The sequence below is a fragment of the Mus pahari genome, chromosome 10, assembly GCF_900095145.1.
Source record: "Mus pahari chromosome 10, PAHARI_EIJ_v1.1, whole genome shotgun sequence".
In the NCBI taxonomy this organism is placed as follows: domain Eukaryota; kingdom Metazoa; phylum Chordata; class Mammalia; order Rodentia; family Muridae; genus Mus; species Mus pahari.
In genome coordinates, this window is record NC_034599.1 from 39,937,842 (window position 1) to 39,963,164 (window position 25,323).

A 25,323-nucleotide genomic window follows, 5' to 3' on the forward strand; every position below is an offset into this window, starting at 1 on the left:
GCCACCATGCCCGGCTCTTGTTTTGTTTTTTTGAGACAGGGTTTTTAGACAGGAAAGCCCTGCTTCTCCTGGCACTTTCTATACACCAAGCTGGTCTTGAACTCAGAGACCTGCCTTGCCCTTGCCTGCTAAGTGCTAGGATTAAAGGAATGTGACACCACCACTCAGCTTAGGCCACATCCAGATCCAGTATCTTTTACTGTTCTCTCTCTCCTCATATCCACAGAGTTACCATGTCCCTCCACCTTTCCTTCATTTTCCCATGGAGCTTCCTGAATTATGTCAAAGGTCTCATCGGTTGTCACTATAGACTCTCTTGCCAACTTGTGCCCGATTCACCTCCCAATTTTCCTTTCACTGTTCTAAGTCATTTTCTATCCAATACTACTGAAAACCAAAATTTTTCTAACTTTGTTACATTTCATTCTCTTTGTGCAAAGCTCTTTAAGTGGCTCTGTTGTTTGGTCCTCTTCCCAGGTTTTGGACAGCCCCAACTCACCCACTAAACTCACAGCCTTTCCTGAGAGCCCAGGCCTACATGGGTGCAACTGGACCATAACATTTGCATAGAGAGCTTCCCTGCTCTATGAGGCAGATGAGGTAGAGCTGGCAGTCACCAAGCGGACAGACAGGAGCACTCAGAAAGCATGCGGGAGAATCCACAGAGGAGAGATGGCACCGCAGGAGGTACCGAGAAGAGCTGAGAGAGCAGCTCTAAGTGTGTACCACACAACCTGCAGCTCTTAGCACTTGTCAAGAATGATCGTGGCTCTTCAACAAGGCAAGCTTCTCCTGCGCATAGGAGCAACTGCAGCAGGGCCTGATGGAAGGCTGACCTAACAAGCCACTCACCTTCAATACTTTCCGCACAGATCTGAAAGCCATCATCACTTGAAATTTCAAAAACGAGTCCTTTCTTGGGCTTTCTCTCAGTAATGCTTTCTTTCCTCTTTTGTTCTTGCTGGAGCCAAAGCATCAGAGGAGAGCTGAAACCGCTCTCCTCTTCTTCCACTGCTTTAGGTTCTACAATGGAAAAAGGTTTGCTAAAGCCAGTGTGCACCAAGTGCTCTGTGCAGAATGATCTACACCAGCAGTTCTCAAACCTGTGGGTCCCAACAAATGACCCTTTCACGGGGCTCGTAAAAACAAGACATCTGTAAAAACATATGTCCATTACTATTCACAACAGCAGCAAAATGACCATTATGAAGTAGCAACACAAATCGCTTTATTGTTGGGGGTCACCACAGCACGAAAGTCACAGCACTAGGAGGTTGGGAATGACTTGCTCTACAAGCACCACCTCCAGTTTTGAGGACATGCTGAATCCAGTGCTATTCCGATTCGCCAGTAAGAGCACCAAGGCTCAAGAACTTGCCCTGGGTTCTAAAATGGTGTGCGTGTGTGCTGGTGTATTTAATAGATTTCTTTTTTGTAGCAGAGCTTCTAGTATGACAATGTGGTCATTTTTCCATACATAACTGCTCTTCCCCCCCCCCTTTTTTCTTTTTTCGAGACAGGGTTTCTCTGTGTAGCCCTGACTGTCCTGGAACTCACTTTGCAGACCAAGCTATCCTTGAACTCAGAAATCCGCCTGCCTCTGCCTTCTAAGTGCTGGGATTAAAGGCGTGCGCTACTCCTGCCCGGCTACATAACTGCTCTTAATAGGAGCCAACCCAAAGCAAACCCAAACCCCCTCCTATGTGTGAAGCTTGACTATGTCTCAGATACTCTTCTAGAACCTCACCTACATTAGCTCATGGAATCCTAACAGCGGCAAAGGTAGGTGTTATTTGTGACTCTTTTTGAGATAAGGGCTTAGCCTGTAGCCAGCACGGCCTCGGAGCTTGCTACCCAGGCTGTGCTGCCTGTGCTTCCCAAGTACTGCAGCTCCGCCAAGCCCAGCTGGACTCCCTTTTAAAGGTAAGAGAACCGAGCTGGGTGTGGTGATGCCTGCCTGTAACCCTACTGTTCTGAGGCTGAGGGAGGATGGTCAATGCTAGCTAGCTTGGGCTACCCTAAAGTTCTAGGTCAACGAGGACAAGACAGTGAGACCTCATTCAAAGCAGTGAGTGAGTTAATGAATGAATACACGAACAAACATGGGGAAATTGAAGTAGGCCAAGTAAAAGCCATGCTCACACAGCTAAAGTAAGCATGAGATTTGAACCTAACTGATTCTGGCGACTACTCAGCTACATGCCTGCCTGTAATGAGGCCTTGGGCTTGAGGAACTGGCCAGTCAGTAGGATATAGTAAGAGCTCAAATCCCAAGCCTAAGCCTATCTCGTCTGGGAAGTCATGTTTGATGATCATTTATTTAGTCAGTCTGTTTGCTTTCCTAAGACAAGAGCTCATTCTGAGGTCAAGGTTGGCTTGGGCTTCACTATGTAGTGTAGCCCAGGTTGGCTTCAAACTTGTGCCAACTTTCTTGCCTCTGCCTCCTGAGCTGTGTGCTCAGGTTCTGTGGGTACTATACTAATTATAAGGTGGCCAAACTACACCTGGCCACAGCAGAGCTGTGGGTGCATGTGGGTCTACGATCAAATCCCAAACACCTAAGAGAGAGTGCTTCGGTTTCCGGAAGGGAATTTACCCCAAGGTGCATCAGATATGAGAAACACCTTCAAAGACAACTAAATGTTATCAACAGCTACCAAAACTGTCACTAGTTTAGCAAAAGAGGATCTGACCTTGACAATGACAGACAACACAACTGAAGACTGCTGGGACGCTATGACTGCACATCACAGCTCACGGGACCCTACGACTGAGTCTGCTTTTCTCCTGTCTAGACAATCAGGAAATAATGCAGGTGATTCTCTGTGTTTTAGTCTGTGATGTAGCACAGGCTGCTCTTGAGCCTACTGTACAGCTCAGTCTCACCTTGAACTCACAATTCTGTCTCAGCTTTCCAAGTGCTGGGGTTACAAGTGTGCACCGCCACGCCCAGTTAGCATATGATTTTTACACAGTTCTTCTGGCTTTACAGTTCTCTACTATAATTTATTAATCAACCACATACCTGCATTTTCTTGCTCATTTGCTGGAGTCTGTGTTGCCTGGACCTCTGGAAGAGCAGCCAGTGGTCTAAATGAAAACACAACCAAACATTAGAGGCCAGGCCAGCTGGGTTTCTACTCAAAGATAAAAACAACTGCTCCCAATCTGCCATATTTATTTAAAACAACTACCAAGAACATGAGCATAAAGCGCTTTAAAATTTGTTATTATTGGTGTGTGTGTGTGTGTGTGTGTATGTCCAGGTGTTGAACAGTCCCTTCCACTGTGAGATTCAGGAATCAGCAGATTTTTAAATGTTTAGTGTGTGTAGGTGTCCTGTGACTCTGTGGGTGCCCACAGCAGCTGGGGATGCACTAGATCCGTTAGCTGGGGATGCACTAGATCGATCCTGTTAGAACTGGAAGCATACTAACTACTTGCCATTTCTCCAGCCCTAAGACCATCCGTTACGAAATTTCTTCCCAAAAGTTGGCAAAAAATATCTGATTGCGGCTGTGGACTGTATCTCTGAAATTCTCCTCCTGATCTTACAGGAGGAAGACTACAAAGCCACTTCTCAGGACAGTGCTATACAATTTAAGTTAGGTGGCTTAACTGAGGACACAGCTCAGCTGCACCATCTATTTTCACTTTTCCCAATTTAGTAACTCTCGAAACAGCCCGAGTACATACTAATATGTATGAAGCCAACTACATAATGTAGATCATACAACAGCACTAGAAGCAGCAAAGAAACACTTGGAACACAGCATGCATGCATGTCAGCCCAGGAAGAGGTATATAAACCAATTAAGTGCAAAAACAAAAACAGTGAGTACAGCAAGCATCCATGTAATATAAAAGTACGTCCATGTTTACAGAGAGTACACATAGAAATATCTGCAGAATAAAATCAAACTATGGGGCTGGAGAGATGGCTCAGTGGCTAAGAGGTTAGACTGCCTAAGCTTCCCTAGATCTGGGATTAAAGACATCCATACCATGTGATGCCTGTCAAGAACGCGCTTGACAACAAACCCAATGCAAATCAGGAGGAAGCCTATTCTACAGGTGGTAAACAGTCATCTGCAGCTCACCCTGCGGGCTGCCCACACTCCTTCTGTGATGGCTGCTCCACTCCAGCTGCATCCTGCTGCTCCCTGTCCGCTCTAGGAGTCCTACAAGAAAGAACTGTATCTTTTCAAGCAACCATCAGCAAATACACATTGTACAGATAAAGTTCACAAGCCTGCAACAGTAACTATGGCCACAAAAGCTGGTAAGGGGCACAGGGAAAGGGAAGTGTCCTCCATGCTTTAGACGGTATACGTCCAATGAGCTGCTAAAACAGAGAGGGCTCCATGAGACTCCACAGTAGGAGCCCTCGTTTCTCTGACAGGACTATCCTTCCCTCACCCCCAAACCCATCCCTGAACCACAGCAGAGCAGAAGCAGGACCAAGGATGAGCATTGTGTCGGAAATCAAAGCAAAGGACAATCAATGCTGCAGTTCCCGTCAAACTGTGCACTACGGTAGTCTTAGCTCCACCAATCACGACGAAAGCCTAAGTGACAAGAACTCTCAGAGTACCACGAGAGCACCTTGCGAGCCGTGTCACACCCAGAGCACACAATCCCACAGCTGCAGAATTAAGCTGCACATCACTTACCGTGTCACTGAGGGCTGGGGTGTGGGGTTGGCTTCTCGGTGTGGAATGTGTGCTTCAGAACTGGTCCGCAAATGGGAAACTTTGTGCTTCTTGCCACTCCCCTTGTCTAGGGGCAGCTGAATCCGTTTGACTTTTGGTTTTGGTTTAGTGGGACCTGTCATCGAGGAACTTCCTGACTGCTGTCCAGAGGATGGGGAGCTCCCTGGAGAGGTGGAGCTGGCTTGCTTAGCTGAGGGTAAAGTCTTGTTCTGCTCCAGCCTCACACCATTAGGAGCTTCTGCTGTCTGGGTGAAGTTGGACGGCTGGGTCCCCGGAGCAGAATCAGGATCCCGGTCCCGCTGTGAAGTCAGGGTACTGGTTTTGCCAGCTAGGAGCTGGTTTCCTCGCTGTAGCTTATAGTGTTCTTCAGCCTCCCCAGGAGGGGATGCAGCTGTCATGCCTGCAGTCTGAGAAGAGGGGAGTACACAGATACTAGATGCTGCTGTCATTGCAGCAGCAGAGGGAGTCTGTGACGTCCCCAGCTGGGGGAACATTCCTGAACTTGGTGGTAAAGCCACAGGCTGGTCCTGAATGCCCAGGCTCTGGTGGCTGGCTTTGATTAGAAGATGGCTTATTGAGCCAATATCTGGGGTCCCAAGCAACCTCTGGTTGGCTAAGGTGACATGACCTGGAACTGATGTGCTACTTGTAGGGGTTGTTGAAGTTTGCATGGATACCACATTCAGGACGGACGAACTGGATGCCAAGGCAGACACAGGCCCAGATGTCAGGTGGCTAGTATCCTGGCTCATCGTTGATGAGCCCGCTGCTGTCGCAGCGGTCCCGCCCACACTCTGTGGTGGTAACAGGGGTGCCTGTTCAAAATACATGATGCCAGATTTAGATCTTTTTATGATGTTGGGGACAGTTCGGTGAGATGAAGGGTTAAGTGACCCCAAGTCTAACAGACTGGGGTGGTTTGAAAGCTGGGAGGGTGTGAAGTTAATCAGCGTCATGTTAGAAACCACATCAGAAGGGGCAATATTTGAAGGGGCACTAGAGGGAGCAAGTTTTTTATTCTTTCGAGTGTGCAGACGAGATATGGGTCTTTTCTTGAGTCCAGAGGATGGAGTGGCCACTGTAGTAGTGAGGTCTGTCCTCTGGTTGGCTTCTGAACCCAGAAGTTGGGGATCAGGAGGAGGCTGGACCCCAATGAGCAGGCCTGAAGGAGGACTGCTGATGTTGGGTGGGAAACTACTTTGAGCAGCTGCGGGGAAGGAATGTAGGTGCTGGTGGTGAGGCACAGAGAGCAATCCTTTGCTAGCAGGGGGGAACAGAGACGGAGAGGGTGGCAAGCTTGGGTTTAGTCCTGTGGTCAGGGTGAGCCCACTTCCCATGGGCCCTAATACCGAGGTATTTGTCTCCATCACACTGGGTGTAGAGCTAACAGGAGAGGTCAACTGGATTTTCTGGGTCACTCCATTTGGAAGAGTCTGGAGAACATAAAGTGGCTGCATGTTCTGATTAACAACAATGAGTTTCTCAGTGGCTGGTTTCAGGTGGGGTGGAGTGGTCTGCACAGCTGCATTAGAGATCTGAGATGGGCCGGGGCTATCGGTAGAACTGGGCACATACTTCTGGTTCTGGATGGGAACAGTGGGGGAAACAGGTACCTGAAGGCCAGGAGTGCTACTGTTTCTAGTTAAATCCTGATTGTTGCCATGGCCTTGTTCCACGGAGCCACAGGGAGGGCTGGAGATATGGTCTGCATCCATGTGTCCTTGGATGAAGTGATCAGGAGTCATGTGGCCTTCAGGAGCAGGGTCTACTCCTGGACTCAGCAGGGCTGGGTCACCCTCGGAAGAGGCTACCGACTTTTCTGTGATGGTCACTCGCTTCTCCCCTGAATCTGAGATTACGGCCAGTCTGCTGGGATTCTGGCTGGGGACAGTGGGACTGCGGGTGGTCAGGACCGAGAGGTCAGACGGCAGCTCAAGAGGCAGCTCAAACTGTTCCTCTGCTGAGATGGAAGAGGAGACACTACTGTCCACAGGCTCTGTTGCTGGCAGTTGCTGAGAAAACACTTCAAAAAGACCTATATCCTTTTCCCGATTACTGTCAAGACCCAGTCCTTCACCAAGAGTCAAGAGCTCAGAGGAGGAGGACTCCGGGCTCTCACCCAGGGCCTGCATAGATGGCGTGTTCTTTAGCACAAAGTCCATGATATCTGAAGGCAGGATGTTCCCACAGTCGTCGCTGTTGTTGTTGTCAGAATCTGACTTCAGCAGCTCGGCGTTGTAGGTATCCAGTAAGGCTTTGTCTGAGGGTGTACTTGTGTGGACTCTGCGGCTCGACTCCAGGGAGCTGAGCTGAGCTTCCAAGGAATCCTGGCCCTGTGCTTTCACTCTGCTTACAGAGTGGCAGTTATCCAGCTTTGGCTCGCTTTTGTGGCCCACAGCACTCTTAATGACATGCTCTTTCTCGCCAGCATCTTCAGGTCGATCAATCTTTAAGTTTTCTGTTCCATTTTCTTTCCCATTTCTCTTTGGAATCTGGCTGCTTTTCCTGCTTGTGGCAGTGACACTGGTGTCACTCTCTGTCCCATCATCCACACCATCCAGCTGTGAAATTTTTGGAAGATCACATTGTTCCTCCTCCCGAAATAAATTATGGGACGCCAGCCGCTCCTCTCCACCGGAGGAAATCACTGTCCTAGTGAAGTTGTAATAGTATAAGTCATCTTCATCAGAAGTGCTCAAGTCGTCGGCCCCATCTACCTGACCTTCTGCTGATCTCTTTCCTCGCTTTTTCCCAGTGGAATTGCTGTAGAATGGAATGTCTTCTTCACCGTAAGACCTGACTCCATACAGTGGGGTGAGCCCAAAGAACATGTTAGAACGTGCACGGGCACTGCGCCGGGGGTACCGCCTTTTAAAAGAGCCATCCTCCTGAGGCTTGGGGCCATCTGGAATCATCAGGCTTCTGTCCTGTTCTGGAAGATTCTGATAGTTGTTACTTTGAGGATCTTGGGATAAGGTATTGTTGGGGCTCGGCTGAACCCCTGGGCCAGCTCCTGGGCTTCTGGAAGCTGAGACTGGCTCTGCTGGGCATGCTGACTCTATGTGTGCAGGGGAGCCAGGGCCACTCTCTTTCTGGGTGTTTCTGGATTGATTCTCATTTTCCATTTTCAGAGGTGTCACTTTGACCGAGCACTTCCGGGGTGCCTGTAACTCCTTGGAAGATCCTTCTGCTTGTGTGGATTGACCCTTAGGGACTCCTGAAAGAGGAAAGACTTTATCTCCAATCTTCTCAGATGAAACATTATTACATGGCCGTTGTCCAAGAAACCCAGGAGTCAACACCTCATCAGCAAACTCTGGCTTTAGGTTTCCTTCCTCACCGGTTGTCACCTGGCCAGGTTCCAGAAAGGATTTACTGGAATGCTTTTCTTTGCAGGTCTCTTTAGAAGACTTTTTCCCTTTCTGTCTCCTGTCTCTGGAACTTGACCCTACGTGTTCATGTAGAATGGATGGCCTGTGGCCCAGACCAGGGAGCTTCAAGGTTTTAATCTCACCATCTTCATTTGGAGAGGGCTTTACTGACTGCGAAGGATCCATGTGCTGGTCTCTGTCACTTCGTTGCCCCCTAAAGTGGAGCTGTGGGTAGGACACTGTATCCTTAGAAGAAAAGGGCACTGTAGAGGTTTCAGCAAAACTGCCAATTTTGCTAATGTTTAGTTCTCCAGGAGTTGGGTTATGAACCTGTGGCGCCAGTCTAGGAATTCCAGGGTAAGCTGTGTTATGTGCAGATCCATCTGTGCTCTTGGAACTGGAAGTTCTGTTTTTCTCTCCTTTTACTAAGGAGCTTTTGGGTACCAAGTCTGAAGCACTACACCGCTTCACTTCCGAGGGTGACGACCCATCCAGATGACTGGTTTTGGAGCCTCCAATGGCCACTGTCCTTTGTGAGCTTGAAGAGGGGGGAGTGCTGTGCCCGAGATTAGCACTTGAACTCAACGGCCCTCCGCGATCCGATGCTTTGGCACTGGACTCGGGATCTGTAGCAGTCCCAAGGCTGGGGACTGAGGAAACACTATTCCTGGGGTAAACACTCCCTGTCCTCACTGGAGACATTATCCGGAGCTTGGACCGCAGGGGTGACAAGGAAGAAGTACTGTGACGCCTAGAGCCAATGCTCCGAAGACCAGAGGACAGTAAGGGGTCGCCGACTGTGACGATTTCGTGAGTGGTTGGGGTAGGACTTCCTGAACAAGGGGTAAAAAAGAAAGTTGATCAAAGACAGAACAAATGTGCCAAGTCACTAGTTTCAACCATTTGGATATACCTGTTTATAGGCAACCTTTTGATTAGTAAAAGTCATAGACTTAAGGTTGCCCAAGAGAACGGTCGGTGAGTCTACAAGGCTTTTACCTGCCGAAGGCAATGGGCGGCAGCCAGGGGACCTCTGTGTAGGCGAGTAGCTGGGTGTTCGAATCCTAGGGACCTTCGAGATGACATGATAATAACAGGAGCCTGAGGTCTGTGAATGAGGCCGATCTGGTGACGGAGGACTGAGAATTGCAGCTGTGTTTTGACTGTCCTTACACGACGCATCTATGATAAATAAAAATGTGTAGCTGGAAGAACTCAGTTTAAATAGCTAACAAATGGACCAATATAAAGCCCACTAGCTATCAGAGCTGGCAGGCTGCAGTGGGTTAAAGTGCTCAAATATGAGTTCAGTCCCGCAACCCATGGTGAAAAAAAGAGAGCCAAGTCCCACAAGCTATCTAGTTGTCTTCTGTCACATCCTATGCTCCTCTCTCCCTCCCTCCCTCCCCCCCCACATACACAAAGAGTGCTATTAGATAAACATCTAACTGGAAACAGATGAGGTGTCCCGAATTAAATGACTGTCATTTTCCAATCCCAGTGCATAGTCATAAACTTAAGTACAAGTCCTGCTTGGATTAGGACTAACCTATAAAGGATGGTGGGCTATGGGCGATGGTTCTATTGTCATCATGCTCAACCGTGCTGTTGATATCCGGCTCTACGACAGGAGGACGGCACTCCATGATCTTGCATGTGTACACACAGCGCTTGCGGGCATCTGTGGTGCTCCAGTACACCCGAGAACACCTGGCAAATGGGGGAAAAACCACAATGGACGATATATGTACAAACTATCATTTCCCAAATTTCTCCTCATCATGGGTTCTCTGGTCTCCTCAACTTATAGAACACAGCTTTATTTCTTAGGTTCTTGGTAGAGATTGTCAAAATGTGGTGGTTTTAAACTTTGTGACGTCCCCGATGTTTTGTATACTTTCAGAAAGCTGTATGACTTCTTAAAACGATACCAGAAATAGTAAAATATTCTAAACCACTGAAAAAGAAAAACAGTAACTACGTCACCGCCTTCCGTGAAGGATTAATGCCTTACAGTGCACTGAACTTGAGACTCTAAAAACAGCTCAAACACTGTCAGTAAAGTTCTACAAAACAAGAGAAATACAACTGCTTCATGTTTGTACAAAGAACTACCAGACAAACACAGGCATTAAGGGAGCTGGAATTCAGAACTGGAGAATGCACTACAAAATGAGATTCTGAAGAGGGAGATGTAGGGACCTCCCTGTGGTTCTAGCTGGCCTGAAACTCATAGAGATTCCTCCGAAGTGCCTGTATTAAAGGTGTACACAACCATGAGAGGCTCTAGAAGGGGGTTGGATCTCACACTGTTAGCTTGTCAAGTACTTAAACAATTTAATTCACATACCAGGTTATAAACTGTTTGCTTTGAGACAGGGTCTCTCACTATGTAGCCACACTACACTTACAATCTTTTAGCTGGGCAGGGTAATGCAAGCTTATAATCCCAGTACTCGTGACACTGAGGCACGGGGACTGTGAGTGTTAGGACAACCTGAGTGAGCCTAACTATGTAGTGGGTTTACAATAGTTGAAGGCAGCTATCAAGTCCACCTTTAATGACCTACACTGTTAGGGAGCCATGCTACATGTAGGGCTGCCATGCCCTGTCTTTACTGGACTTACTGGTATCCAATAGGAAAGAGTTTATCTTCACAGTCAGAGAGGTCATTCAGGATTCCCAAACAGTCGATCGTCATTGAGCCTAACCAAGGAAAGAACTGGTTAGAAGAAATGGTGAGGAGAATCATTTTCTAACCAAGGACCAGAAAAGCACAAATGATAATAGATCCTCCCCATTAAGGAAGGCCTGGGTCCTACCTATCATCATGTGGATGTTTTCTGGTTCCAAGCCATTGAGGAACTTCCTGCGCAAGCTGATTCCTTCAAAATCTACAAACACTCTTCTAAAAACTTCAAATCCATTCTCAGGAACCACCTTAAATGAATCCAAGGTTGCTGTTAGTGGACTATTCCTTTTCACATTACTTTCAGGGTACCAACCTCTGCAGACAAAGCAGAGAACCTATCTTAAAATCACCCTTCTGTTTTATTACCACCCTTCGTTTCTTAAAACAGGAGATGATGTCTTCGTACATCTGAAAAGGGCAAAACCGCATTTACCATCTTGCTATTTTTAGTATTTCCCTCCTAAATTCTTAGAGATTTCAAAAGAGGAGGAGGAATCTTCAAACCTTCTTGCTAAGCAGAAAAGCTACTAACCCCAAGATTCCAACCATAAGAAACCCTGGAAGTAGAAACTGCTTGGATGTAGGGTAAAAGCACTTGTAGATATTAGCAAAAAATAGTAATAATAAAGTAAAATTAAAAAATCAATGGTTTTTAGGGGGAAAGACAGAAAAAACAGGTAGAACACAGAGTTCTTAAAAAATGAAAATACTTATATGGACTACAGTGATGAACACACAGTATTAGACATTTGTCTGAATCCACAGGATGTACAACGTCAAGAGTGAACCCTGATATAAACGATGACTCTGGGGAAATGCATATGTGTACATATTCACGTAGACCATCGATACCGCAAATACACCACTCTAGTATGAGAGGCTATGTGTGGAGGCAAGGCCAGTAAATCACTGCCTTTTGCTAATTTCACTGCGAACTTTAGTTTGCTCTCAGATAATAGAGTGTTATTAATAGCTTCAATAGAAGCAACCAAACAACTGAGCTTCTCACCTCGCCTTTGATCAAATCCCGATGCCGCTGACAATACACTTTTTTATCATCCAGAAAGACACAGTTCTTGGCCCGGGAACACATGAAATGGTAGTTGCTGGTGCAAGATGTGAGGCAGCAACCCACGGTGGCTCCTGGCTTCTGGCAGAATTCACATCTCTGAGTACGGAAGGAACAGCCCTGTTTAGACTGACAGGCACTTTGAGACACGTCTCATCTCTCTCTAGACGTGCCCTGTCTCCCTTCTGAGCATCCCGTGCTCACTCTATTGCTAGCCTGCTGAGCTACAGGGAAAGGATACAAACACAATGTGGAAACTAGATGATTTAAACACTACAACTGGATTTAGACTTTGGACTGAGACTTTTTCCCATAATGCATAGCTGATTTATTAGACATGAAACTATGAAGAACAATGTCAAAAAACATATCCTTGCAAGAAAGCCGTTAGATCCCAAGCAACTCATTTACTAAATGTTACTAGTAAGAAACTAGTTGTCTTAGGGTTACTATGGCTGTGATGAAACGAGGTGACCAAAAGCACCTCGGGAAGGAAAGGGTATTTCATTCACATTTCCATGTAACAGTTCATCATCAAAAGCCAGGGCAGGAACTCTAGTAGGACAAACCCGGATGCCCATGCCATATAGCCTTGGATGTCCTGAAATTCACTCTGTAGACCTGGCCTCCACCTGCCTCTACCTCCTGAGTGCTGAGATTAAAGGTGTGTGTCACCGCCTAGCCCAGTCCTCACCTTGTTTTCTTACAAAACCCAGGACCACCAGCCCCAGGATGGCACCACCCACAATGGGCTGGGCCCTCCCCCATCCATCAGCTTTGCTGTGCTGAGTTTTCCCCCTCCTCTCCTCTCCCCTCCCCTCCCCTCCTCCCCCATCCATCAGTAACTGATAAAATGCCCTACAGCTGCATCTCTCCTCTCAGATGACATAAAGATAACCAGTTCACAGATTCTGTAGTATTCTACCCTGGCTTTTGATGATGAACTGTTATATGGAAATGTGAATGAAATAACCCTTTCCTCCCCAAGGTGCTTTTGGCCATAGCATTTCATCACAGCCATAGTAACCCTAAGTGAGCGTCACAGCTCACTGTGTCATCCCATAAATCAAGGATTCCTTTCACCAGGCCCTGGCTGTTGCTCTTACTGAGGCAGTCTGTGCTCTCTTATCTGGTCTCCCCACCACCCACACCTTCTTTGCTTGTGCTACTCTGCCTTCCTGCTGACTCCTTAGGGTCAGTCAAACTCCAGCTCTGAGATGTTTCTCCTTCGATGCCACTGTGACTGCTCTCAGCTGCTCCCACTACTCTGCATCTTCCCGGTCATGTGTGCTCACAGGGTTTATTCTCTGACCTTCAGAGTGCTGATGTAACCTGGCCTCGGGGCTAATCCTGTGGCTGTGTGTTAAACTGATGCTTTGTTTCCTTCTTCAAAGGATCAGACCTACAGCATATACCAATCCTTACCAGCGAGTACGCTGGCAGTGCTGTCAAAAGCCAGTGCGGCTGCGTCAGGCACAGAAAGAGACTAAAAGCAGGAGGAGGTCTCCTTCATAAATGTGCACAGTGAGTTCTTACCAGCTGCTTGCCCCTAATCACAGCCATATGCACATTCTTTAGTGACCCGTCATCATCTTCAAACACCTCTGCTGACCACAAAGCACAGTTCACATGTGTCCACTCATTTTGGCCAATGTACAGCAAACGGCCAGCATCCTAAAGAACATAAAATCAAAGGACTTCATATTAGCTGGACCTCAGACACGATACTGCAAGGAAATAAAAACTATAATTCTTTAGAGATTAAATCATAATCCACTTTCCACTGTTTCTTCTATATTCTTTCTCAGTTTTCCCCCATAAACTGGAAATATTTTATAATTCTACTAAAAACAAAAGAACAGTATATGGTAGGTTTACATAAATGTGCACACTTCTTTAAAACTGTATTTGAAATTCAATTCTCCCAGACTGTACTAAAAACTTTTCCCCACAATGAGGGTGGGCTGACACAGGGCTTCATGTGTGCAGAAACTCAAATACCTGCCCCCATCCCTAAAAGACGCATTTTAAGTTCTCAGTGTAGAGTCATTAAATAAAAACTTTACAAATGTAAAGTTTTAACCTTATAACCACTCTAGGTTAAAAACTATCTCCTTGTGGAAATGGAAACATGGACCAGGGGTTAAGAATGTTTTCTAGTGGGGGCTGGTGAGATGGCTCAGTAGGTAAGAGCACCCGACTGCTCTTCCGAAGGTCTGGAGTTCAAATCCCAGCAACCACATGGTGGCTCACAACCATCCGTAACAAGATCTGACTCCCTCTTCTGGAGTGTCTGAAGACAGCTACAGTGTACTTACATATAATAAATAAATAAATCTTGCCGGGCGTGGTGGCGCACGCCTTTAATCCCAGCACTCGGGAGGCAGAGGCAGGCAGATTTCTGAGTTCGAGGTCAGATTGGTCTACAGAGTGAGTTACAGGACAGCCAGGGCTACACAGAGAAACCCTGTCTCAAAAACAAAACGAGAGAGAGAGAGAGAGAGAGAGAGAGAGAGAGAGAGAGAGAGAGAGAGAGAGAGAGAGAGAGAGAGAGAGAGAGAGAGAGAGAGAGAGAGAGAGAGAGAGAGAGAGAGAGAGAGAGAGGATCATTTCATTTTAAGGATAGAACTGAGGGTTGTTGAGGTTGTTGAGGTCAAGCTCTTGCTAAAGTTATCAGGCAAGAAGGAACAGAATGACATCAGGCAGTCTGTCAGAACTTGGGCTAGAAACTATTCTACTACTTACATTAAACACAGGCTGCAATATATACAGCTTATGTTTGATGAAGACTTCAAGTATTTTTGAAGATTAGTTATCAGCCACTTCATTTACGGCAAATCACCTTTTGAATCACCTAATCATTTATTCAAACCTCTCTGAAGCCAGGACCAGAGACATGGCTCAGTAGTTAAGAGCACTTGATGCCTGGTAAGGAACCTGGGTTGGGTTCCAGGGCCCACGAGGTGGCTCATGAGCATCCGTGACTCTAGGTCCAGAGGATCCCATGCCCTCTTCCAACCTCTACATTAGTACACATACATACAAGCAGGTAAAACATTCACACACATTAAAAAAAAAAAAAAACCCTACAATTAAAAAAAAAAATCTCTAAAGCCAAACACAGTGCCAGTTATCTATATTCCCAGCTACTAAGGGGGCTGAGGCAGGAGGATCAAAAGTTCTTAGCCAGCCTGGGCAACATGGTAAGACCCTGTCTCGAAATGAAAACAAAACCAAAAATGACTCTAGGTGCCACAAACTCAGAAGTAAACTCATTAAAATCATCAGGTACTGGTACCAAGAACATGGTCACGCGACATCCTTATTAACCAGGACCGCATGTCCCAAAGTACTTACGTTAGCACTGTCATCGCCGTACATGAGACACAGTGCACACTGTCGGTTGTCATCTATGCCTGGGGGTGGATTCAGCTCTGGACTGTCTTCTCGACTCCTATCAGTACCTTAGAATTCCAAAGATATGTAGTTAAAATTGGCAGTACTGTGGTGTTCTGGGGGAGATTTCAGCTTGAGTAGTGTATAAAATAAGACACTTACAAAAGGTGTTTTGTTATCTGAAATTCTCTGATCAAGTATATTAAACTTAGATACACTAAGCCAGTCATCTGCATCTAGATATGTAATGACTTACTCAAGATTGGGGGTGTAGGAGGATGGAGCGGCGTAGGCGAGTCTGGCTCTCCGGGTCCTTTGGGTTTGGGAGCTGGAATGATTTTCTTCATTAGAGGAGGCTGCTCAGTGTGGCTGCTCTCCTCTCGCTCCTGCCACTGAGCATAATTATGGTCAAGTGAAGGCGGAAGCACTGCGTTTGGTAACATCCCACTGCTGGAAACAATCGAGTCAGTAAGTACTTACTGAGTGCCTATGAGCCCAAGCCATGCAACAGTCGCTCCCGCCAGCAGCAGGTCTCGAACCCACCCATGTCCACGCCACTCACAGAATGGAAGAAATACTCATAGAATCTGGAAACTGCCTAACTGTACTTAACATCTTAAACACTTCAATCCTGTCTAGGGCAGCTCTCACAATGTAGCCCAGGCTGGCCCTGAATTCCTCATCCTGCTTTAGTCTTCCACCTGCAGGGAGTACAGGTGAGTACGCGCACGTGTGAGCTAAGCAACGATCTTAACATGTGACTCATGGCTGGGGATGGATCTCAGTGGCAAATCCATGGGGTCTGGGTCTACTCCCCAGTACTTCCCCCAGTCGGGGAAAGACTGCATGCATAACTTTTAACTAAACATCCAGAAACCATGACTAACTCTACAAAAAAAAAAAAAAAAATCAAAATAGGTTACTAGAATAAAAATTCAAGAGTATGAATCAAAAATCAAAAGCAGGAGGAGGCAGAGGCTGCAGTAAGTAACCCAGAACCTGATCACGCTATGGCCACGATGACATTGTTCTAGCACATGCTGCCCATATGCCACACGTCAAACTAGAATTTCAACAAGATAACAAACACAAAAAAGTCCTAGCCCATGCCAAACACAAATGTTATTTGTCATTTCCAAGCCAGCACAAAACAGGCATTTCAGCTGGTTGATTTTAGTATTAAAATTTACAAGTGCCAGGCGCGCTTCTCACAGACCGCTCTTACTTACTTGCTTGATACTTTATTTGGCTCCCAAAATCTTGACTTTTTGACACTGAACCACGGAAACACTCGCTCCATTTGCTACAAGAAAACAAAGAGAATGCAAATGAGAAGGTTCATGTAGAAACCAAGGAAAACACCTCCACACCAATGTCTAGTCAGTATGAGCAAGGTCTCAGGCCAAGGCAAAGACCACTTATGCTGGAAAACTTACCAACTTCCCAACCTCCCCCCAAAGAACTAAAGAAAAGAAATAAAGCCCAAGAAGCTTTCAACACAGTGTTAAGCAAGTAAAAGAAAAGAAGGAATTCACAGGACAGTTACACACAGTGATCATTAAAAACATGAACTATTTATCTCATTCACCCGAATAAAGAAAGACTTGACCATGCTGTTGGCTTTTTTTATCTCTGGCTGCCCTCCATCTGAGTTAATGGCTGCCTGAATGATCTTCACAATATCATCGCTGAACTCCAACTGTATACAAAAATAAAACATCAATAATTCATAGCATAGTACTACGTTCTCAGAGCCACCTCTCCTCCCTCCATCATGACCCAGCACAGGAGCCCAACAGGAAACCCACAACCTATTTTAACACAGTGGAATTACTCTCTGACGCCTTGAGGGTTCAGTTCACAATTAACTTGAAGCAATCAAGAGATACCAGGCTAATAAGGCAAGAGTGCAAAGAGCCTGGCTCTCTTGTGGCAAGTGCCCAACACAAGCGCAAAGGTTTTATATTTGTATTCAAATGAAGAACCAACTCAACAGTAAATAAGGATGACACAGCAAATGAGTCCTCCCTATGCATCCTTAAGATCAAAAACTTCACGGTATCTATCTACAAATGAATAAAGGAAGACACAATATCCAGATCTAAGCTTAAAGAGGAGACATAATAATTTCACATTAGCACTTTCCATAAGTAGTTTGGAGCTTCCTCGTAACATAAAAATAATTTAAGTAACTCAGACTAAAGCCAACTAAAATAATTCTTTTAGATACCACCAATCAACACCCTTCTGAAACAGCCCCTGCTGGGGACCCCGACGCTGCATGCCACCTGCAAATGCAGTATGAATCACTCTGAAGTTTACTTATACCCAGCTGTACTTCCAAAGAGCCGAGGAAGCGGAAACAAAAACACTGGACAATTGGTCATGTGCTCCAGACATACCACAGATACATAGCTGCCCTGGTCCATTCTCTTCTTGACACCCTCGAGGTCTAACGGCTGCTGTTCATCCTGCTTGCTGACCTCAGTGAGAACAGGAGGGTCTGGCCCCTCTGGGGAGCTCCGGGAAGGTATGCTTTCCTCCGTCTCAGGGTTTAAGTCTGGAGGCTTGGCAGCCTGTTGCCGGGAAAGAGGGTTCTGTCATCATACACCGAGAAAGAGGCATCTGTGCACATTCTATTAAAACTAGTAAGATGGCACTAGACACAACACAGAACATGAAAATGCCAGAGAGTTCTTAAACAGGAGTTAAAGATGGGCCTATTTTCTAACAGCTTGTCTAGGTAAACAGAAGAGAGTTGTGCTCAGTCATCTGTAAAGGTGGAATAAAAACAGGTCAGAACTGTATCCAATCCTTTGAACAGATAGCTGGAAATTTTCCTACATCAAAACTAGGAATTTGGGGCTGGAGAGATGGCTCAGTGGGTAAGAGCACCCGACTGCTCTTCTGAAGGTCCAGAGTTCAAATCCCAGCAACCACATGGTGGCTCATAACCATCCATAACGAGATCTGACGCCCTCTTCTGGAGTGACTGAAGATGGCTACAGTGTACTTACATATAATAAATAAATAAATCTTAAAAAAAAAAAAAAAAAAAAAAAACTAGGAATTTAGTGGCTAGAGAGATGGCTCAGTGGGTAACAGTATGCCATCAACACACACGCACACTCACATGCGCACACGGTAAGAAAGTTGGAGCTTTATACTGAAAGATAAAGCAGCACCGAGCTCTGTACTAGGCTGACACACATGCTCTTCCAGCGGGATTGCTTATGTCACCAATGACCACTTTATAAATGTCTACGGACAACAGAAGTTTTCATGCTACTTGTCTTCGCTGCCTTCGGGCTCAAGCCTCCTCAGCCTTTGCTGGAAAGGCATAGTAAGGTCTTTTCTAAAAGGCAACCAAGATCAGGTTGCTCCCTTGAAGAAGCCTTTCACTGAATCCCCCTCTGTGCTGGCACATGAACTTCCCTTTTGTCTTTCCTTCTGAGATGGGAAATTACTATGTAAACCTCAAACTCTCAGCCAGAGTCCTGGCCTCTGGCATGACAAGCGTATTCCAGTACACCCAGACCAGACACCTTTCGGCTTGGTGCCCAGGAATGTTGGATAGGGTATAGATCCTCTGGAACTGAAGTTACAGACTGCTGTGAGCTGAGAATCAAACCTGGGTCCTCTGTAAAAGCAGGAAATGTTCTTAACCACTGAGCAATCCCCTCCAACCCCAAGGCCCTACTCTTAACTCTAAAGAATGTCCTTTGTTCTGACGAAGAGAAGAAACAATAAAAAGTAAATGAAGAGTGAAGCAGAGACTAGCAAAAGCATCTCACTTCATCCCTTAGTGAAACCACCCAGGAGCACAGCCTCCCCTCTGCACAGACCCTCTGCCCACCTGGCGGTAGCGCAGCAAGTGACTGGTAGTCCGAGAATTCAACAGAGCCGTGAGAACCTGCTTCAGGGATGCCTGCAGCTCCTTCTCCAGGGCCAGCCTCCACTCTGCGGGGTGCCGCTCAGTGCAGTTCACACAAGTGTAGGCTACACTTTCCGGCAAGTTGGACAGAATCTCATACATCTCGTCTAGGAAAACAAAACCCAGAGTGATGAGGGCCTTTGAAGGGCGGGAGAGGGAGAAGGGTGGACTGCCCCGCAGACCCAGAGCTACCTGCTAGCTCTGAGCTGAGCTGGTGTATGACAGCAATGGTTCTCACCTTGCCCATGCTGCCGTCCTTTAATATGGTTCTTAATCGTGTGGTGACCCCCCCCAACCACAAAATTATTTTCGTCCCCACTTCATACCTGAATTTTGCTACTGTTTCGAACCCCAAAGGGGTTGTGACCCACAGGCTGAGAACCACATCTTACAGGATCCACATTCTGACCCCGAAAGGGGACATTATTAACATAAACTCATGAGTAGATAGTAAGCAACAGGTTTGGAGACCCATCAGGGTTTGGTGCCCAGAAAGGGAACCATTGAAAAGAAAAGAGTGCACATGATACATTACTGCTGTAACAGTTCTTCTTCATTATCAACTTGATAGGATTTGGGCTCACACAGAAGATACACCTGGCTGTGTCTGAGGGGGTTTCCAGAGAGGCTTAAATGAGGAGGGGGACCCCCCACCCTTACTGTGGGTGGCATATGGCCCTAGGGTCCTGAACTGAATGAAAAAGGAAAAGAAGAAAGCCAGCTGACACCACAGGCCAAGATCACAACGCTCCTACCATGATGGCCTGTACTCCTCTGAACTGTGAGCCAAATAAAGTCTGGCACCAGGTCTCAGCAGTAAGAAAAGACGGTGCAGCCGCTCACTCTGGAGACCAAAAACTAAACCACAAAGAACCCAATGACACCCCACAGTGTTAGGCCCCTCAGCGGCTGGACTTGTAGCACTAGAAAGAAACTAAAAACAACAAAAGACTCCAACCTTCTGTACCTGAGAGACTCTCGCACTTGGAATGGACCCACCGGTCACACTTCCCGCACTGCATCATCTTGCTCTCGTAGTCATCGTCATCGTAGCACTTGTCACAGAGAGGGCAGAAGTTCCCTGAAAGCCAAGGATGTAGCCTGCTGTGGCCCAGACCAAAGTCCTCATAGCCTCTGGCTTATGTGTGTCGACCTAATCTAAAGCTCACTGTCTCCTGGAGTCTCTAGTGAGCAGGAGTTCAGAGCCAGAGGGCGCTCACCCACTGGGGTATCAAGAGAGCTGTGAGCCGCAGAGCTCATAGGAAAGCTTCAGACACTGAGACACATCTGTGAGGGCCACAAAGGAGGCTGGGGGCGGCAGAATACAACTGTAGCTCAAATCTGTGAGGCATGGGCAGGAGGATTAAGAATTTAACAACAGCCTCAGCACTACAGCTGTGTGGTGGAAATCAGAAGGAATACCATATCTTTCAAACACAATGTTTAGGCTTTTAAAGAGGTAACAATACAGAGGTAAGAAACAGTAAATTGAATTTCTTTTCCTTGTCAGGTCCCAAAGAAACCTAGGTCGAGGTCCACTCAGTACCTGTGGCTCCTCTGCGTCGTCCTCACCAGCCTGCCCGTACCCCAAACCTCTCTACCACAGGGGCTGCTTTCACTGCTGTCCCCAGCCTCTCACTCCTGTGCTCCAGCCACTGAGTTCTCAGTCCTCTACCCTTGGCCTCTGCCCTCTGCCCTCTCCCCTCTCCCCTTTCCTCTCTCACTCCCTGCCCCCACCCCGAGGCCTAGTCTGGACTCTTCCTCTGGCTGTTCTCCCGCATCTCTGTCTACAGTAAACCTTCTCCCCAGCCTCTCCCCCGAGCAGACGTCCTCACTGTCATCCATTGCTGTTCCTACAGCTTTCATAGGAGAACTCAGACCAGTGCTTTCCAAGGCCAGCCTCTGCAGGTCTGACCGGTCCGGGCATCCCTACAGTGTTCATTATTTCATCAACATCCTTAAGCGGTCCTGCTCACTGCATGTGGAGTGTGGCGGCACACATCTGCAGCCTCCGCACTGAGGAGGAAAAGGCAGTGTGGACTACACAGCAAGACAGAGACCCGAGAGTCGACAGAATGGTGGGAAGGAGGGAGGAGGGGAAGGATGAGTGTGAGAAGAGACTGACAGGAGCATGTCACCTGCACTGTCAGTCATTAAAGTTGTGGGCCGGATGCACAGCCGCGGTTTTAGCAGTTATTGTCTGCAGTGCTGAGGACTGAGCCCTGGGCCTTGCAATCGACAGGCAAGAACTCAACTGAGCTACATCCCTGGCTTTCCCCTTCAGTTTTTATTCTGAAGCAGGGTTGCTAAGTTCCCGGGGCTGGTCTTTCACTCTTGCCTCTGTGCCCTGCCTGCTGGGATTATAGGCCTGTGTTAGGTCAGACTTCTGGTATAGTTACTGAAATAAAATGTTTACATACCACCTGAACGCACTTCTGAAATCGAGTGTGTATTTACCACATTTTGGGTCTACTGTTTTGGAAGAGTAGTTTCTAAGTAGCAGTAACAATATCCCCATAATCCTCTCCATATTAGTTAGAAAAATGGTCCAAGTTGCAATCTATGTAAATAAAAAAGCAAGAAGCACTAGGAGGGGCTGCTCCTCCACCTCTGCACTCGGGAGCCTGACGCACGTGAATCTCAGTGAGTTAAGGTCAGTCTGGCCTACAGAGCGAGTTCAAGGACAACCAGGGCCACAGAGACCCCATCTTAAAAACAAAACAAAACAAAACAAACTAACAAAACAAACAAGAAATAAAAAGGCAGGAGTAGAACATGTGTCTAGCCCGTCTGAGACACAGTGAGGAGGGTCCCACGTCCTTCCACAAAGTCCCCACAAATACTAAGCAGGACCAGTCACTCAGCACCAGGTACCTTTAGCAAAGAGTTTGGCACAGTCATGGCACAGTGAGAAATCGTGAGACCACTGTGCGTCCCACCCTTTGCCTGGAGTGGTGGAGCCACAGCTCTTGCAGCGGACACACTTGGTGCAGATCTGGAAAGGAATGAAAGGCACTCAGTAGGGATCTCCTGGGCTCGCGGCTTCTGTTATTTCAAAGCCTGGGGATGCAGCTGCTCCTGATCTGATTGCCTTACTGAGATCACTGTGAAGCAGTGCTGGCGGACTAAAGGAGGGGCCCCTGCTACCAGTCACCAGCCTCACCCAACCACCACGATGCCTGTGGAGGGAGCACGGTGTGTACCCACCCACACTTTCTTTTTCTTCGTGGGCTTGGTGGGGTAGTTCGGTCCCAGGCACTCGGGGTGATAGCTGTTTCGGCACTTGCTACACTCCAGCAACTGCTGTGGGGAGACAACGGCCAGAGCACAGGTTACATGGCCTCCCGCGAGATACGCCACAGAACACAGGGTTCACCCTCCCAAAGCCACTCGGTAATAAGGGAATTTATCACACAGATTTTACTCAATTTTGGATTTTCTTTCCTAAAGTTATTTTCTATTTCCCAAAAATTAAAAGAAAAAAAAAATCAAGAAATTATCTTCAGTCAGAAAAACTGTCAGTCGACAGTATATATTGACACAAATTCCCAGTACAGGGGACGGGGAACAAGGAAGCCCCAAGCGCCAGGACTTGGTCTACCTTTGTAGCCTGATGCTGTCTTCCACACACATGGCAAAACTTGCAGCGGCGACAACACCAGTTTTCCAGCTGGTCCTCCAGAGGGCGCTCATTCTCCTCTAAGCAAAACTTGTGGAAGGGTTCACAACACACTTGGCAATACACAAACTGTAGCAGGAAGAAAACAAAGAGAAATAATAACCATCGTCTATTCCATCCTGTGGGTCCTAGGCATCCACTATGACAACCCAATGCACCAAAACGTGAGTCTTGCATCTTACAGGACACACATGAAGAAAACTCTACAGTGACCTCCCTCATTCACTGTGCACATATTCTGTCTCATAGCTGACACTATCAGAAGTATAGCCTGGCTGGGGTGGTGCACACCTTTGATCCCCGCAGTAGAGAGAGGTAGGTGGCACTCTGTAAATTCGAGGCCAGCCTGGTTTACAAAGTAAGTCCTGTCTCCAAAAAAAAAAAAAAAAAAAAAAAAAAAACCAAACCTATTGTCTAAGATTACTTTTGAGATATGCATAACAATACATGAAGTAAAATAAATTTTATTTTTATGCCTCTCCCAAATATTTAAGTATAGATATAGGCAATATCCTAAAACTTGAAAAGAAAGAATGAAAAGGAAATACCTAAAACATTTATGGTCTCAAGTATCTAAATAAGAGGTACTTGACCTGTACTTAATTCGACATATGGAATTAAGCAGTTACTTAAGAGCAACACAAGAGTTCAGGCAACCAAAATAGGAATGGCAGAATCATAAAATGACCAAAAAAATCTAAGATTTAACAGGGCATGGTGTAACACACCTCTGATTCCAGCACTTGGGAGGCTAAGGAGTGAGGTGAGAGTTTGAGGTGGGAGACTGGCCTGGGCTATACAGAAGATTCTGCCTCAAAAGAGGAAAGAGAATGTGCTAAATGCAGGAAGAGACCCCAAGAGAGGTGCAGACAAAACTGTACAAAGAGAAGGTGGGTGGGAGGCAGGGTGGCTTTAACATGTGTGTGTTTTAACATGTGCTTTAACATGTGTGTGTTTTAATTCCTTCAAACATTGCGAGACTGAGCTACACTTCCCAGCTTTAATTTAAAAGTACATCTTATATTGGCAGAGGATTTTAAAAAATACAGCCACCAGTACTGCTCTTCCCAAGGACCTCTAAGTTTAATGGCTAGCACCCCAGGGGGGCTCCAATTCCTGAGAATCCTAGACTTGTGGCCCCGAGGATGCTGCGCTCATGCACGCACACTCCCAGACAGAGACACCTACACATGATTAAACATAATAAAAGTAGTATTTTAAAAATGTAACAACCTTCAATTTTCTTCTGACTAAACAAAGAAACACCCTGTCTTTATTACAGGGACAAGTGGTCAGACTTAAAGAGGCCTACAAGTAAGTGCAAGCGGTGTATCAGTGTTGGCTTCCTACTCGTGATAACTACACAGAGGTTACACAAGTGTGTCCTTGATTTCAGGAAATGCACCCTATCATAGAGGCAGAGTGGCTTCTGTTTGCAACCTACTCAGTCTTTAGAAAACAGAATATGTATATACATTTCATTTCTTACTTTACACTTGATCTTAGCTGAAAGACTGAGAATCATTTTGTATTTTGGAAAAATATATACATATAGGCAGAAACAGAAAAAGAACCTCTATTCACATTTGGAGAATCTAGGCAAAGGGTACTAGGTTTTTTTTTTATGTTTTCCTATAAGCTTGGCCTAAAATATGTTACCATAAAAAAAATTAATGGAAAATTCCTCAAATATAATTAGTCATAATTAGTAGTAGTAGTACAGTGCAGACTGTGTTGGGCACTCTGATTCTTTTTTAAAGACTTATTTCTAATTTTATTTATGTGTATTATCCTCAATGTGTGTGGGATGGCAGCAAAGACCAGGCTTGGAACTGGATCCCTTGAGTTGGAGTTGCAGTGAACCACCTGATGTGGTGTGGGACCTGAACCTGGGTCCTCTGAAGAGCAGCCAGTCTCTTCACCACTGAGCCGCTCTCGGCCCCTAATTCTTTCTTTTCTTTAGTCAGGGTCTTCCTACGTGGCTCTGGCTAGGGTGGAGTTCACAAGGACCCCTCTGCCTCCTGAATTTGGAGGTGAAAGCTGTGTTGTGTTGGCTCTTTCACTCCATTTTCTTATTTTATGGTTTTGCAAGCAGGGTGTTTCTCTGTGCAGCCCTGGCTGTCCTGAATGTCACTTTGTAGAGGAGGCTGGCCCCAAACTCACAGAGATCTGCCTGCCTCTGCCTCCCCAGTGCTGGGACTAAAGGCGTGCATCGTGACAACCAGCTCCCAATACTTTTTAAAGTAAGGAATTCTGAGATTGCTATGCACAGCCCTCCCCCTCCAAATCTGCTTACTCACAGAAGCTGAAGGCTGAGATATAAAAGGAAGCATTTCCTTGTGGGTGGGGCATGCTGGGATGCACAGCACTTGATTATGAAGGGATAGACTTGGAATAGTCACCAGGCATTGCAGACTGAACGGTCTCGGTCTCTGTTATGTCTGAGCAACCCTAGCATTTAAAATGTTC

General features: G+C 46.5%; 1 protein-coding gene across 5 annotated transcripts in view; it reads right to left on the reverse strand.

Annotated features, from left to right (window-relative positions):
• The window catches only part of Kmt2a (lysine methyltransferase 2A), an 81,717-nt gene that overhangs the window by 10,647 nt on the left and 45,747 nt on the right, over positions 1-25,323 (reverse strand). For 2 of the 5 annotated variants that reach the window (XM_029543345.1, XM_021206520.2), the window contains 20 exons: positions 22,777-22,923; positions 22,383-22,478; positions 22,050-22,170; positions 20,134-20,256; positions 19,098-19,282; positions 17,644-17,817; positions 16,830-16,940; positions 16,471-16,544; positions 15,498-15,691; positions 15,203-15,309; positions 13,382-13,519; positions 11,786-11,944; positions 10,907-11,024; positions 10,712-10,790; positions 9,633-9,793; positions 9,083-9,265; positions 4,674-8,916; positions 4,101-4,181; positions 3,026-3,090; positions 853-1,023 (listed from right to left, as the gene is read on the reverse strand). In XM_029543345.1, coding sequence (XP_029399205.1) covers positions 853-1,023; positions 3,026-3,090; positions 4,101-4,181; positions 4,674-8,916; positions 9,083-9,265; positions 9,633-9,793; positions 10,712-10,790; positions 10,907-11,024; positions 11,786-11,944; positions 13,382-13,519; positions 15,203-15,309; positions 15,498-15,691; positions 16,471-16,544; positions 16,830-16,940; positions 17,644-17,817; positions 19,098-19,282; positions 20,134-20,256; positions 22,050-22,170; positions 22,383-22,478; positions 22,777-22,923 — 6,730 coding nt within the window. The remainder of the gene's footprint in view (positions 1-852; positions 1,024-3,025; positions 3,091-4,100; positions 4,182-4,673; positions 8,917-9,082; positions 9,266-9,632; positions 9,794-10,711; positions 10,791-10,906; positions 11,025-11,785; positions 11,945-13,381; positions 13,520-15,202; positions 15,310-15,497; positions 15,692-16,470; positions 16,545-16,829; positions 16,941-17,643; positions 17,818-19,097; positions 19,283-20,133; positions 20,257-22,049; positions 22,171-22,382; positions 22,479-22,776; positions 22,924-25,323) is intronic. The other 3 variants (XM_029543343.1, XM_021206517.2, XM_029543344.1) reach the window with 3 other exon arrangements.